This window comes from Cebus imitator, unplaced genomic scaffold, assembly GCF_001604975.1.
Source record: "Cebus imitator isolate Cc_AM_T3 unplaced genomic scaffold, Cebus_imitator-1.0 Scaffold125, whole genome shotgun sequence".
Classification (NCBI taxonomy): Eukaryota; Metazoa; Chordata; class Mammalia; order Primates; family Cebidae; genus Cebus; species Cebus imitator.
Window position 1 is genome coordinate 3,805,164 of NW_016107440.1, and position 16,841 is coordinate 3,822,004.

The 16,841-nt window shown below is 41.6% G+C and overlaps 1 protein-coding gene across 3 annotated transcripts in view; it reads left to right on the forward strand.

Moving 5' to 3' along the window:
* The window catches only part of LOC119472963, a 56,212-nt gene that overhangs the window by 18,519 nt on the left and 20,852 nt on the right, over positions 1 to 16,841 (forward strand). The window contains exon 3 of one of the 3 annotated variants that reach the window (XM_037742695.1): positions 1,507 to 1,610. In XM_037742695.1, the coding sequence (XP_037598623.1) occupies positions 1,507 to 1,610 (104 nt within the window). Of the gene's footprint in view, positions 1 to 1,506; positions 1,611 to 2,896; positions 3,432 to 16,841 lie in introns of those variants that run through there. The other 2 variants (XR_005202131.1, XR_005202130.1) reach the window with 2 other exon arrangements.

The following is a 16,841-nucleotide window of genomic DNA, read 5'->3' on the forward strand; positions in this document are numbered from 1 at the left end:
ATGCCCAGTCTACAAAACACTCTTTTAAAAGTTTTCATCTTTTTTTTTTTTCCCTGGAGTGATGAAATAATTAATCTCTGTGGTGAGGGCTTCCTTTTTATTTGGGAAAAGATATTTGCTGTAGGCCTATTGTTTGTGCAGAGATACTAACAGCTCACATTTTTTTTGAGTGTCCATTCATTCATTCAAAATCATTAGGGATGCAGAGTGAGGATTTTTTTTTTTTTTTTAATCAGGGTCTTACTCTGTCATCTAGGTGGTAGTGTAGTGGGGCAATGTCGGCTCATTGCAGCTTCAACCCACACCCCTGTCCAAAAACCCCTGGGCTCAATCAGTCCTCCCCCCTCAGCCTCCCAAGTAGCTGGAACAACAGGCATGAACCACCACACCCAGCTAATTTTGTATATTTTTTACAGAGACTAGAGCTCCCAATGTTGCTCAGGCTGGTCTTGAACTGCTGGCCTCAAGCAATCCTCCTGCCTCAGCCTCTCAAAATGTTGTGAGAGGGCTGAATGAGGATGTTTTTGAGGACTGTGGTAAAGAGCCTCATCATATTCATGTCCTGTATAATCCTCTCCCTTTGAGCATGGGCTGGACCTAGGGACTATTGGAACGCTTTCTTTTCTTTTCTTTTCTTTTTTTCTTTTCTTTTCTTTTCTTTTTTCTTTTTTTTCTTTTCTTTTTTTCTTTTCTTTCTTTTCTTTTCTTTTCTTTTTTCTTTTCTTTTCTTTCTTTTCTTTTCTTTCTTTTCTTTCTTTCTTTTTCTTTCTTTCTCTTTTCTTTCTTTCTTTTCTTTTCTTTTCTTTTTTCTTTTCTTTTCTTTTCTTTCCTTTTTTCCTTTCTTTCTTTTTTTTTTTTTTTTTTTTTTTCTTTCTTTTTTTTTTTCTTTTTTTTTTTTTTTTTTTTGAGATGAAGTTTCACTCTTGTTGTCCAGACTGGAGTACAATGGCTCGATCTTGGCTCGCTGAAACCTCCGCCTTATGGGTTCAAGCGATTCTGCTGCCTCAGCTTTCTGAGTAGCTTGGATTACAGTTATGTGCTACCATGTGTGGCTAATTTTTGTAATTTTTGTAGAGACGGNTTTTTTTTTTTTTTGAGATGGAGTTTCACCTTCTGGGCCAGGCTGAAGTGCAATGGTGCGATTTCAACCCACTTCAACCTCCACCTCCCAAGTTTAAGCAATTCTCCTTCCCAAGTGGCTGGGATTACAGGCGTGTTCCTCTACGTCCAGTTAATTTTTGTATTTTTAGTTGAGGTGGTGTTTCACCATACTGGTCAGACTGGTCTTGAACTCCTGACCTCAGGTGATCCACCCACCTCGGCCTCCTAAAATTCTGGGATTACAGGCATGAGCCATCGTGCCTTGCTGGACCTAGTTGCTATTTTCTAAGTAGCAATAGAATACGTGAAAGTGATGGGATGTCACTTCTGGGATTAGGTTACAAAAAAGGACTGTGATCTCTCTCTCATTTTGTTTTTCTCTCTCTCCGTCTTTCTCCTCCCTAGCCCTGGGGCAAGCCAGCTGCTTCTTATGAAGAGGTGCAAGCGGACAGGAACAGAGGTCTCCAGTCAACAGACAGAGGACCTGAGGCCTGCCAGCAGCCATGGGAGTGAGTTTGAAAGAGGGTCGTGAAACCTGCGAGAGCTGCAGCCCTGGCTGACAGCTTGATTGTATCCTCGTGAGAGCCTGGGCCAGAGGACACAGCTAACCTCATCCAGATTCCGTGAGGAAAAAAAAGTGTATTGTTTATTAAGCTGCTAAATTTGGGGTGATTTTTACCCAACAATAGGTAACGAATACAAGGATATTGCTTATTACTCAAAATCACTATATAAAGCCCCTAAAATATTGAAAGCTGCAACCAGGGAAACACTGAGAGTCTCCAAGAACACTGTGTCTCTTATTAGAGACAGTTAGAAAACCACGTTTTCCTTTTAGTTTTGACCACCAGGAAGTTCAGAGCCAAATGCATGACCCAATTTTAATAACTGTGTTAGCCCCTATGACCTGCTTATCTGTATTCTTATTCCTGGCCTTTCATTTTACTCTGACTTTTTTCTCACTTTTTTTTTTTCTTTTTTTTAAACAAGACGGAGTTTTGCTCTTGTTGCCCACGCTGGAATGCAGTGGCTTGATCTCTGCTCACTGCAAACTACACCTCCCAGGTTCAAGGGATTCTCCTGCCTCAGCCCTCAGAGTAGCAGCTGGGATCACAGTCATGCGCCACCACGCCGGATTAATTTTGTATTTTTAGTAGAGACAGGGTTTCTTCATGTTGGTCAGACTGGTCTTGAACTCCTGACCCCAGGTGATCCGCCTGTCTCAGCCTCCCAAAGTGCTGGGATTATAGGCGTGAGCCACCAAACCTGGGTCTGACTTCTTTCCTTCATACTGATTTTATTAGCTTATCTATATTTTTCTACATGATATGAATTATGGTAAGCCATCTCAAATTCAGCTTACAGAGAAGCAAGGCATTCATAAATTTGTCTTTCTTTCTTGTTTTTTTTTTTTTTTTTTTTGAGACTCTTACTCTATGGCCCAGGATGGAGTGCAGTGGCGGGATCTCGGCTCACTGCAACCTCTGTCTCCCGGGTTCAAGTGATTCTCGTATCTCAGCCTCCCAAGTAGCTAGGATTACAGGCGCGCACCACCAGTTGTGGCTAATTTTTTATTTTTATTTTTAGTAGAAACGGGGGTTTTACCATGCAGGCCAGGCTAGTCTCAAACTCCTGACCTCAAGTGATCCATCTGCCTTGACTTCCCAAAGTGTTGGGATTGCAGGCGTGAGCCACCATGGCCAGCCCATAAATCATTTTTTAAAAATAGTTTTTAGATTTAAAACATAGTTTTGCACATTAAAAAAAAAAAGTTTTGCACAGGTTGAACACAAACTTCCAGGAGGAGGTGGTGGGAAGAATGAGGTCATAAGAGGGTAGCTCAGGAGCCCCAAGCACTGGCCAGGATGATTTGAATTTGGTAAGAAATATCAATTGATAACCACGAAAAAGGGAAAAAGGAGGGCAACTGATTGCCATCCCCCAGAGGGAGGGGCCGGCCGAGAGCTCACCCAGTGACCCACCGTGAGATCCTTGCAACGTGTTCCTGGCAAAGGCTCCCCTAAGTCCCTCCCGCCCGGTCCCGCCCCTCACGCACGCCGCGACGCGCCGCCTGAGTCTCCGCTGGCCAATCCGGCCTCCCTGGCGGTTGCGTGCTCCGCCCCTCTTTCAGCGCCCGCGAGTGCCTTCCTGGCTCCGACCGCATCACTCTTTTCCGGGCGCTTGGGCTGCGCCCCTGTAGCTGCGGGGTGAAGCGAGCGACCAAGCCCGCTGGCGGCGGCGGAGGCGGAGCGGAAGGAGTGGGACGCGGAGCACCGGGCTTTCTGCGACCTGGGGCCCTGGGTGAAGTGCTCGGCCATCCTTGCCTCCAGGTAGCCGGCGTTGGGGAGTGGGCTGGGAGCCGCCGCGCGGGGCGAGGGCTGGGGCCTGGGGTGGGGAGCTTATGGCGGGACCTCGGGCCTGGGGGCGGCGGGGACCGGGCCGCGGGGGAACGGACGGGGTCGGGGCGGGGCCGGGTGGGCGGCAGCGGCTGGGTGCTCCTGCCTCATGGGCGGCCCGAGCCCAGGCTGAGCAGTGAAGGTGGCGGGGCCTCGAGGACGCCGGGGAGGGATGAGGTGACAGAATGCAGCCGGGAGGCCGGGACGGTGGGGGGCGGTCGGGCGGGGACCGCTCTGGGCTGGAGCGCCAGGGTCTGAGGAGCGTGGGTCCCGGCCAGCCTGACAGGTTTCCTGGTTCTCGGGAGGTGGGCTGTGGTGTGGGGCCCTGTCCGCCGCACCCGCGAAGCCAGCGGCCACCTCTGGTCCCCCCATCGCAGTAGCCAAGGGTTTGGGGCCGGCGCGGACTCAGGCGGTTGCGTTTCCCAGAGTCTTCCAGGTGCTAGGACAGGTGTTTCTGTGGTCAGGCCTCTTTGTACTCCAGCGCTAATGAGAATTTGCAGACTTCCTGGGACGGTGACATTTGTGGACAAACCGAATTTGACTCTATTCTGGAAGAAGATAGCGGCACTTAACATATCTGCTTTTTTTGATTTCCCCTCATATATTTCAGTGCGGCAGGAGGGGGAAATGGTCTGAGTTTGGGTCTGAGTTTAAGCTTCATCAGAGTAAAGGACAAGTACGTTACGTGTATGGTGGTGGTTTAGGCATTGGGATGACTTAAACGTTGTTGCTTGTTAGTGTAATAGGATACCCACAACAGATTAAAAAACACGTGCTTTGCTAAACTTGAGCGATTGGTTTGTGTTACTGATCATTTTAGTTTTTTTTTTTAATGTTGTGGTTGGTCTGTTAAGTTTTATTTTTACGCATTAAATTTTCCTAGGCAAGTTACTTTGAAAAAGGGAGGAATTTACATTTTAAAGGTGGCTGCTGTTTTTTTTTTGTTTTTTGGGGAGGATTAAAAACAGAAGTCGAAGGAATGATATCAGAATTGGTAGCTTACGATTTTAACAGAGACTGTCTAATATTGTAGACGTTTGTTAACAGTCATGTTTGAGCAATTTCTTTCCCTGCTGTTGATTGGTAAACTGGTATGTAGACAGAAATGTATAGCTCACTAGTTTATTTCGACTCACATATTGTTGATTACATGAAGAAGGTAGCATTGGGGTTTGTCCTGTTGTTGGTTACAAACTTCAGGGCATGGATCTTTCCACTGAGCCTTCTCATAGACCAGATACTCTGTCTTATTTGCTCTTAAACCAAAATCCTGTAGCTTTTTACAGGGGAAATAATTATCACATGGCCAAATGAAACATTTTGAAAGTGCATTTAAAATGTAGGTATTAGTTTACAGGGGAAAATACAGAGATGTGACAAAAAGCTCACATTTGTTGGTGGTGGTTATTCCCAACAAAGTTAGTAGGCTGATTAGACTCTCAGATATGTGGGTAAACCCACATATAGGTACTGAAGAAGGAGAGCTAAGCAGAATCCTGGCACAATTAAGGCCTGAAGAATATCTCAGTTATTTCCTTTTATATAATCCTTTATATAATCATATATTAGTTTATAGAATTAGGGCTTGGAGAATATCTCAGTTTATAGTGTTACTACTCAGTTATTTCCCTTTATACAATCCTCTATATGTAATCATATATTAGTTCTTAGAACGAGTGCCTAAAGAATATCTTACCACTGTTATTTCCCTATATATATGTATAACTATGCCTTAGTTCATAATCAGAGGAATGCCTAGAGTAGACACAGTACAGAGCATGAATTAAGGAATAAGCAGCTTATAATCGGAGGAATGTCTGGAGCAGACGCAGTGTAATGCATTATTTAAGGGAAAACCGTTATACCAGGACAAGAATCCATGGCCCAGGCGGCAGCGTTCAGTATCGTAAAGATACCCGCTGTTTGGCAGGCCTGGGGCAAGAGCCAGTCCTCCTGATAAAGGAGTTGTAGGACCTTGCCCCAGTTCTTGTGGAAGGCTGCCCTCAGACTGGCAGTCGCACCTTGGTGACTGTGGACTTTATCACCTCTTGTTACTGTGCTTGCTGCTCGAAAAGCATCTTCCTGTAGAACTCATTGGAAGCTGCCAGCAGGTGGCGTAAACCCTGACAGCTCTGTCACTGCTATGTGACTTAAAGCATCCCGCCTAAATCTTCTTAGAAGTAGCTTGCCCATAGATAGAGGTATTGCACCCTGCACCCTCTTCACTGTGCATGGCCCACCTCCATGCCTCAGTGACATAATGGGGGTGGACCCCTTATTGCACATGGCCCTTGCCTCGATGACCTAATGGGAATGGACCCCTTGCTGTGCACTGTCCACCTCCCAGTCTAGGTGACCTAATCGGGGTGGACCCCTTGTCTATTGCTCATGACCCTATCACTATCCTTAAAGATGACTTCACTCACTGCCCTGCCCCCTAAACTATACACAATAAATGCTCACGCTTCTGGACATTCAGGGCCTCACGTGACTCCACTCATAGGTGGTGTGGCCCCTCAAGCCCAGCTGCGTTTTCCTTGTACTTCTGTGTCCTGTCTCTTTATTTCTTGGATCCTGTGCCTCAGCACAGCATAAGGCACAGCCCACGACCCTGTGGGGCCCTCAGCCCTACACAGTACCCTTTGAGAAACATTGAGTATCTTTTATGCAAAATTTTTATGTTATTTCCACTTTGGGAAAGGACTTTTAAACTCATAAGTACCTTCCACCTGAAGTTAGTTGAATGAATAAATATATAAGGAAAACATTATGCAGCAGCACATTTCAAGTATTTAAGAAACAAGAAGAAATAAAAATAACTTTTGATCCTAGGTTAATATGGAATTTAAGCAGAATTATGATCAATTTTAGATTTTTTTTTTAAACAAGTCTAAAATAAATGGATCTTTTAACATTGGGGCATGGAAGGAGTGAGTACTTTATGCTTAAGTTCTTAAAATTGACTTTATTTATTTTTTTTTTTTTGAGACGGAGTTTTCGCTCTTGTTACCCAGGCTGGAGTGCAATGGCGCAATCCCGGCTCACCGCAACCTCCGCCTCCTGGGTTCAGGCAATTCTCCTGCCTCAGCCTCCTGATTAGCTGGGATTACAGGCACGCGCCACCATGCCCAGCTCATTTTTTGTAGTTTTAGTAGAGACGGGGTTTCACCGTGTTGACCAGGATGGTCTCGATCTCTTGACCTCGTGATCCACCCGCCTCGGCCTCCCAAAGTGCTGGGATTACAGGCGTGAGCCACCACGCCCGGCAAAATTGACTTTCTTTAAAAAAGAGAGTTTTGAACCATTTAATAAGCGTACCCTGTAAATATTCTCATAGTTATAGATCCTGCAAAAGCTCGTGTTTGTGCATCATAAAACATCAAGGAGTATATTAAAAGTATATAAAAGTACATGTAAGACTAAAGGTAACTAGATCTCTTTATAGTTTTAAATGTGAATTTAATATATTGTGACAAAGTGTTTCAGTGTGTAGCTCTGGACATAAAACAGTTTAACTTAGATGCTTGTTAAAGGATAGGTAAAAATAAGATATGCTAATAAGAAGAGCAAATAACTTCCTTGCTATCTATACAGTGAAATTATTTTAAGAAATTTGTTCAGTTTGATCCCTGGTCCTGCAGTTGGTTACATGCACCTCCTGGGTGGGGCAGTGCCCTGCCTTGCCTCAGCTTGCCCTATTTGGCTTATACTCACTGTCCAACCAGACCCACAAAATGAACCTGGTACCTCATTTGCAATTGTGGAGACCACTCGATTTCTGCGTCTGTGTCTCTCGCTGGGAGCTGCTTTCTGGAGCTGCCTCTCATTCGGCCATCTTGGGATCCTCCCCCCTGTGACTTCTTACAGAAGTTTGATATCTGATAGGGCAAATATGCTCATTTTCAAATTTTTCTTAGCTATTCTCATGAATTTACTGTTTCTGATGAATTTTAGAATTATTTTGATGAGTTTTAAGACAAATCCCATTGAGATTTTGATTAGAATTGTGCTAAATTTATAGATGAATATGGGAAGGAGTCAGTTCTCACTAGCAGATCTTTCCATCAAGGAGCATACTGTATGTGTCTATTCTGGAGTTGCCTCTCTGATAACAGTTTTCACCTAAATGCTCATTGTAGCATTGTTTTGTTCTAAACACGTGTACGGGTATTGATCGACTTACGACCTATGCAAATTATGGCCATTCGACTTTACGACCGCTATCGCTAGCCACAACTGCTCCGCGTCTGGCAGCGCAAACGTTGCCCAGCTGGGCGTACGACAGTGCGGACGAGCTTCCACAAAACGGTGTAGAGATTATACAAATGGCATAAAATGAACAAAGAAAATTATGATATATAACAATAAAGAAAATTATGATAAAATATGACTTAAAGATTTTTATAACATCATTTCACAGTACTGTTCATATAGCCTACTCAACTTATGACCAAATCGTGTTAGGACCGGTCTGTCGGAACCAATCGTGGTCGTAAGTCAAGCACTAGCTATACTGCAAAGGTAGTATTAAATTAGTTGAGGGAAAAGCCTCATCTCTCTCCTGGTTTTCATTTCTCTTTTCACCTTTAATTTTGGGTCTAAAGAGACTTTATCATGATACATGGTACAGCTAGTGCTCCACTTACGACCACGGTCAGGACTGTGGACCGGTCATAACACGATTTGGTCATAAGTTGAGTAGGCTATATGTACAGTTGAAGTGGTGCACGCGGAGATGGTAGTGCTGCTGGAAGCTGGTCCGCACTGTCGTACGCCCAGCTGGGCAACGTTTGCGCTGCCAGACGCGGAGCAGTTGTGGCTAGTGATTGTGGTCGTGAAGTCGAATGGTCGTAAGTTGCATAGGTGGTAAGTCAATCAATACCTGTATACGTATACTCAGGCTCTCGTAACAATTGGCAGTATGGTATGATCTCTTTTTCTTCTTGTCATTAATGTAATGATTAAGGACTAATCAAGTTGATAACTGCATTTAACTCTTATGTTAGATAGGATGTTTCCAGTTTCTGAAGGTACACATTAAGATAGTGCTTTTACTCGTTTTATTTGAAAAATGTTTCAGGAGGGGTTCTTTTATTGTTTTGAAAAAGCTCTTTGAGGTAATATGTAATTGTTGTGAAAATTTCATTCAATATTACAGCTTACAAAGAAGAAAGTGCGTTTTGCGAAGGTGAGAGTTTTGTTCTCCAAACTTTCAGTCACTGAAGTGCCTCCTTGTTATTTTTGCCATATATTTGTATCTTCTGTACTGTTGATTTGTAACAGTTTTCTTAAAGTTTACTTAAAAAACCCAAAAATCCTTAGTGATAAGAGCTGTGAACTCATACATTGATGTACATTAGATGAATGCATAACGATGTTTTATGTACATTGTTGTATATTAAGAAATATGTAACATTGGTGCATTTTAAATAATTTATTCAAAAGCATATATACTTTATGACACACTGGCACAGTGAGTGGAAGTATAGGTTCTGAAATCAAGGTTTCATGGTTTTAAATCCTGATTCTGCTACATCCTCCCTCAATGATGCTAGATAATAAGCCTCTGATTCCATTTTATTTGTTAAATTAGGTTAGTATGCCACCTGCCTTGTAAGGTTATTATAAAATTAAACAGCAGCTGTACAATTAGCACAGCCCTAGTAAATAAGTGTTCCACAAATACTAGCTATCATTAAATAGAATAATTTGTAAATACTTTGTGTCTCCTTCAAAGCTAGTCTCACAAAAGCATCTCATTTTTAAAGTGTTTACAGAGTATTCATTGTAAGAATGTACTATAATTTATGAAATTTAGTGTTTTATCATTATTTTTTGTCATTTTTTTAAAAAAGCAACAAGTAACAGGATTGGTTTCTAATATGTATCACCAGATTTCCCTCCCAAAGGACCATATTAATTTGCTGTTCTGTCAGTTTAGACTCTGTGATTTAAATATTTGGTGGGGGGCAATAGTGGGTTTAAAAATGAAACTTGTTTTTGTTTTCGTTAACATTATTATTCACTAGCCATTAAGGAACACATTAATTAATATTTATTCTTGTTGAATCTGTGCCATTTTCTGAGAGGTAGGTAAGCCTGCCCCTGTGTGTGTGTGTGTGTGTGTGTGTGTGTGTGTGTGTGTGTGTGTGAGAGAGAGAGAGAGAGAGAGAGAGAGAGATATGCAGTTTATGTGTGTGGTGCTAGAAATTGAGAAATTATGGTAATTTCATAATATTCTGGTCAGGGATCCCTGGAATATCAGAGTCATCTCCAATCTATAGCCACTGTTTCCAAGGCTATGGGGTCCCTGGGAGAAAGACTGGTATTAAATATTTGCACTGACAAATGGAAAACAAAAAGACTGTGCATTTTATTCTTAACTAGGACTTGGGCAGCAAACTCCAGGGTAGAAGACTGGAATGAGCCCAGCTGGTTCATGTGGAAATGCTGTTTTTTTGGAATCTAGTTAAGCTTAAATTGTTTCAAACTAAAGCAGGCCATGAGTTGAACTCTTTTCATCTCCCCAGTTCTCAAACACACCTAGATCTTCCCTACGTTTCACTCTTTTCTGTCAGTTGCCCTGGCCATGTAACCAGAGTGAGCCCATTTGCCCTAGCTGACTGCTGATTTGGCCTTGGACACCTGCTCTGGCCTCTTCTGCCCAAGCAGGGGGTTTGGCCCTGGCTGTCCCTGACAATTGGGGGTACAGTGGGGAGTGACAGCCTTCTCATCTACCTCAGTCACATAGAAGAACAAGAAAAGTGAGCTCACATCCCTGTGCTGACCTTTTAACAGTGATGCTGCCCAGTGACACACAGACCCAGTCAGTGTTCTCACATCTGCCTTCCTCCTTCCGGAGAATCAGGAGAAAGAAGAGCTCAGCCTTGATTTCTCACCTCAGAAGACAGCACATAAAAACCTGCAGCCATTCTCAGAAGGATTGGTTTTGTTGGGTTGTTACCTGTGTCAAATCAGCCAGAAAGAGGTAGAGTAACAACTGACTTGCTGAGAATTATACACAATCCATGTGCCCCCACCCCGCCACTCCTCAGCTACACATCAACCTGCAGAGTGACTTCTTACTCTTGAGACACTCTTTCCTCTTGCTTAATGGTTCATGGCATGTTCTTCATTCTCCTCCTACCACTCTTTCTGTCTTTTTTTTTCTGGCTTATTCGCCTGTATTTGGCCATTAAGTGTTGATGTTCCACCAATCAGCCCTAGGCTCTTCTGTCATTCTTCTTTACCTCAGCAGTCACAGCCACGTCCATGTCCTCACTCATGGGCAAATCCAACATTTTCATCTCTACCTCAACTTCTGCTGTTGAGAACTCAATCTGCTAATACCTAATTGCCTACTGGACATGTCTACTTGGATGTCTAAAAAGTATTCTAAATTCAGCATGTCCAAGATTTATTTCATATCCTTCCTCCAAAAATGCTGTTTACTATCTTAATGAAAGGAATCACCAGCTGGGCACGGTGGCTCATGCCTGTAATCCCAGCACTTTGGGAGGCCGAGGCCGGTAGATTGCCTGAGGTCAGGAGTTCATTTTCTAGATGACACATGATGATGAGGAGGATGTTGTTTAGTTCCATTTATTGAAAAGACCATCGCGTCCTGCTCTATAGAGCTTCCTTGGACACAGATAAGGTGATTGTGTATACAAGGATTTGCCTGCCTCTTCTCTTCCTGGTTTCCTGAGACCCTTTCAGAGTGGGGTGCTGGCCAGGTCAAAACTAGTTTGATAGTAACACTTGGTGACTTTTTGCCTCAGACGCATTCTCTTTCAAGTGTATGATAGGGTTTTCCAGAGGCCACATGACATGCAGGGTTTCAACACATTGAATGCAGAAGCAGATAAGAGAACCAAGCTGTCTCCCAAATAAAGGAGATTTCCAAAAATGTCAAACAGTGTCACTCTTCTCACTCATTTTTTGTTTGTTTTGGAAAACAGTTATTTTTCATTAAAGTGTTACTTATGTTAGCATATAATAGATTTTTTATTATTTTTAAATGAATGAATTGATATTTAAAACTTTCCTGTTTTGGCTGGGCATGATGGCTCATGCCTGTAATCCCAGCATCTTGGGAGGTTGAGGCAGGCAGATCACCTGAGGTCCGGAGTTCAAGACCAGACTGGGCAACATGGTGAAACCCTGTCTCTACTAAAAATACAAAATTAGCGGGATGTGGTGGCACATGCGTGTAATCCCAGCTACTCGGGAGGCTGAACAGGAGAATTGCTTGAACCTGGGAAGTGGAGGTTGCAGTAAGCCGAGATTGTGCCACTGTACTTTAGCCTGGGTGACAGAGGGAAACTCCATCTCAATCAATCAATAAATTTCCTGTTTTAATTTCTAATGTGATAAATATAATAGCTATAATCCATGTTAACTAAAGCATTTTAGAATCTCAATTATTTGCAGGAATGTCAAACCAAAAAGTTTGAGAATCACTCATCTAGTTTTATGTCTTATAGCCAGTGGATAATAAATCTTAGTTATGTGTGGCCCTGGGCCCGGGGCATTTCCACATTCATTTTAGAATCAGCTGTGATGTTCCACAAGAATACCTGTTAGGATTTTGATTGGAGTTGTGTTGAATCAGTTTGGAATAATTGAAATTGTTTTGTTTTGTTACACCTGCTATAATGGGAATTTGAATTGTTTGTACCATTGAATCTTATGATTCATAAACTTTTTTTTCTCCATATGTTTTGGTCTTTAATTTTTTTTTCTCAATATTGTTATATAATTTTCTGTATAAAGGTTTTGCAAATTTTCCAAACAGAATTTTTGAAGGAAAAAAATTCTACTTAGAAATAAACTGGCTAGGCATAGTGGATCATGCCTGTAATCCCAGCACTTTGGGAGGGAGGCCAAGGCGGGAGGATCACTTGAGCCCAGGAGTTTGAGACCATTTTGGGCAACACAGTGAGACTTTATCTCTACAAAGAAAAAAGTAAGATAAACTTAGTTTTTAACAAGAAAATGAAAGATACTTCTGAAATTTATAAAACTTAATTGATGCTCGTAAAAGAAATGAATAAATGCTAAAACATACTTTGTTCTTGAATAGGATAGCTCTCACACTGTCAAGATATCCGTATATCCTCTAAGTTGCCGTATTTTATATATATATATATTTTTTTTTACCTTTCATGTTTTCTAAAGTTAAGGTATGCCTTAAAACTGATGACATCTTCCAGGAACTTCTGGCCATGTGGTAATTATGAAGTTAGGTTAGGAGCACCTTAACCAATTTATATTACATAACTTTCCTTTCATTATAAGCACAAGTCAGATGTGTTATGATAACAGATGTGTTTAAGTCTAAAGAAGCTCTTTCAAGTGGCATAAAATAACTGTGCATCTTACATTGAAAATGTCTTTTATTTAGTGAAATAGGCCAGGCACAGTGGCTCACGCCTATAACCCAGCACTGTGGGAGGCTGAGGTGGGAGGATTACTTGAGGCCAGGAGTTGGAGACCAGCCTGGGCAATATAGTGAGATGCCATCTCTGGGGGAAAATATATATGTACACACACACACACACACACACACACACACACCACACACAAAATTTGTGAATTTAAAGTAATCCCAATTAATATCTCAATAGGCTTTTCAATAGGCTTTTAAAGGCTTGATTCTAAAGTCTATATGAAAGAACAAAAATGAAATTTTTCACAAAAATTATGAAACTGTTCATAAAGGGGGTATTAGTGCTGTCAAATATTAAAGTGTATGTTGAAGCCAAACCAATTTGAGCATCAGATCACTGGCACAGAGTTGAGAGCACTGAAGTAGCCTGAAATAGGAATGTTTTGTGTGGTCAACAGTGGTATATGATGAAAATAGTGAATTCTTTAGTAAATAGTATTGGATGAACTGAGTAGCCATTCGGGAGAAAAACTAGCTTGCTATCTCCCTTTTTTGTTTTTTATATGGAGTCTCCTTCTCAGCCAGGCTAGAGTACAGTGGTGTGATCTTAGCCCACTGCAGCCTCCATCTCCTGGGTTCAAGCAATTCTCCTGCCTCAGCCTCCAGAGTAGCTGGGATTATAGGCACCTGCCATCACGCCTGGCTAATTTTTTTTTTTTTTTTTTTTTTTTATAGTAGAGACGGGTTTCACCATGTCAGCCAGGCTGGTTTTGAACTCCTGACCTCAAGTGATCCACCCATCTTGGCCTCTCAAAATGCTAGGATTACAGGTGTGAGCCACCAACATCCCACCACTGTACTGCACTCCAGCCTGGGTGACAGAATGAGACTTCTAATCTTAAAAAAAACCCGCAAAAACCAGACAACATAGACATGGCAAAAACTGGTATAAACAAAATTGGGACTCCAGTGATAGGCTGGGAAAAATTAGTTGCTATGTAGCGTGTTCAAAGGGCTAATTTCCATTACAAAGCAGGATCCCTTGCTGATAGAAAAGGCCAAGTGGGCACATTCAGAGGCAGTTCAAAGGAAAGACAAGTGGCTTTCATAAATAAATGTATGAAAAGTTCCCCAGTTTCCGTCATTATAAGAGAAAAGCAAATTGAAACTATACTGAAAGCATTTTTAAAACATCCGATTAGCCAAGATTAAGAAGTTTGATTAGCTATTGGCTAAGGTGTAGGAAAATAGCTACTTCCATATATTAATGGTAAGATTCTAAACTCTATGGAGAGCAATTGAATAATATTTATTAAAATTTAAGAATGCAGATACCTTGTGTAGTATAGATAAGTTTGGATAAGTTGTAATGTATTTACATAATGGGATATTATAGAGCAATAAGAATTAATTACAATTCACACAACATGAATGACTCATATACATAATGTTAGGTGAAAGAGCCAAACACAAAAATACACATTCAAAAACAGACAAAATTGTGGTGTTAGGAGTCAAGGTAGTATTACTCTTAGGGAGCTCACTGGATGGAGACGTGAGGGGCTTTTGAAGGCTTATAATTTTTTTTTTTTTTAATCTCTGTGTTAGGTGGGATTATATTGGGAAAATTCATCAAGCTATGAACTTAAGAATTATGTACTGTTCTGAATGTGTGCATTTTTATGTAAAAAGTGTGCAGACATGCAGTCACAAATGAAGAATGCACATAACTCTTGTTTTAGCAGTTTTATCCTAGGCATATAACATATATTTATACACACTCTTGCATATGTGGGGGTTAAAAATAGCACGAAGGTATTCATTGTTGTGTTAGCACAAAAGTTCTTACAAAACCTAATTAATCATAAGTAGGGAACTAGTAAAATAATTGATACAGTCATATAGTGAATTAGTAGCAGCTTTTAAAAGGAGTAAGGCAGTTCTATATGAAGTAATTTAGTAAAGTCTCTAAGGTATAGTAAATGAAAAGACCAAAGTGCATGAACAGTACGTTTAGTATGCTACTATTTGTGTATGAGTGTGTTGTATCTCAAAAGACATATATTTGCAAGCATGTATAGATAGAATATATTTGGAAAGATGAGAATATATCCTAACACTGGCTGTCTCTGAGGAGTGGAACTGAGTGGCCAGAAGGCACAATTGGGTGATACTTTCTATACTAATTTATGGCTTAATTTTTTTTTTATTTTTAATTATGATACAATGCATATACCAAAACTTACTACCTTAAACATTTTTAAGGGTACAGTTCAGTAGTGTTAAGCATATTCATATTGTACAACCAGTCTCCAAAACTGTTTCATAACCATTAAACAAGTACTTAATACTTCCTCCTGCCCTTGGCAGTCACCATTCTACTTTCTGAGTCTATAAATTGGACTGCTCTAGACAGCTCATGCAAGTGGAATCATGTAGTATTTGTCTGTCTGTAACTGGTTTGTTTCACTTAGTACAATGTTCTCAAGGTTCTAACTATTTTGTGACTTTTGAATTCTGTACCTTGTTCATTTATTACCCATTTTCAAAAGAGTATTAAAGTAAAAAGACATGACATTATTCAGAGCTGGTTAATTACATGGTAAAAAGTTGATGGCTGGTATGTCTTTTTCATTTCAACCAATGTTAAATGCCAGTTTGGGCAGCAAAATAATTTTATGTCAAAGTGCCATTTGAAGCTGGGTTTATGACATGTTTCTCCTTTTGTCATCTATGGGTACCCCCAAAATGTAGGCTCAAGTCCTCAGCCTCTTGACGCTGCTCAACAGTTTCCCCCTTGGCTTCCTGTCCAGCTTCGCCTGCTCTTCCAAATCTACCTCTTTTCCCCAGGAACAAGCTGCTTTTTTTTTTTTTTTTCCTTTGGGAAAAGAAAAGCTTTATATTGAAAATCACCTCTCAAGAAGATGGGAGTCAAGTTCAAATCTGTCTCCTGGTGCTGGCCTTAAGGTCATAATTATATTAGAAAAGGTTTAAGGGGTGGATACTGGGATTAACAGGTGGTTGGTGGAAGGAAAGGGGTGGTCTGGATCGTCCTTAGGCATGTGTAGTTCATACTACTTCATGGGTCCCGTGTGCAAATTCAGGGGGTGTTAATATGAAACCTGCAGTGGGAATTGAGGCTGCAACTTCAGCACACTCATTCTGCACAAACTCGAGTCAGCCGTCTTAGCTGGAACAAGATTCTTCTATGCCAAGGGCATGGCTTCCTCCCTGCAGATTTTCCTCACATCTCTGTTGTGGAAAAAAGAGAGGTTTTCATTGTGCTAGCTTTTTAGCGCTCCTTTGAGATCATTATTCTGGAGCCCTCTGCAATAATATTGTTTCTCATGGATTGAAATTCATTGTTTCCAACAAGTTGAAATGACCCTGAAGCTTATGGGAGCACTGGGTATCATTAACTGGCATAGAGGGAGACAGGCGCTAGGTGGAAGATATGTGACTTGATTCTGAAAACAGTGGTGTGAGATTCTGGCCTGCAAAAAAACAGCTGGAGTTATGAGCTAGAAATTAGGACTTAAAACGTGTGTATTGAAAATACAGAAAAATAAGATAATGTTACCCATAAAGCAGATCATCATTCTTAACACTGTAAGAATGTTTGATGTAGCTTCTGTTTTTTCCTCTGGCTGTATGTATATAAAAGTATTTTTCTAGCCAGCATGGTGGCTTATGCCTGCAATCACACCACTTTGGGAGGCTGAGGCTGGTGGATCACCTAAGGCCAGGAGTTCAAGACAAGCCTGGCCAATGGTGAAACCCCATCTCTACTACAAATACAAAAATAAGAGCCTGGCATGGTGGCATGTGCCTGTAGTCCTGGCGACTCGGGAGGCCGAGGCATGAGAATCGCTTGAACCCTGGAGGCAGAAGTTGCAGTGAGCCAAGATTCCGCCACTGAACTGCGTGGGTGACAGAGCAAGACTCTGCTCAAA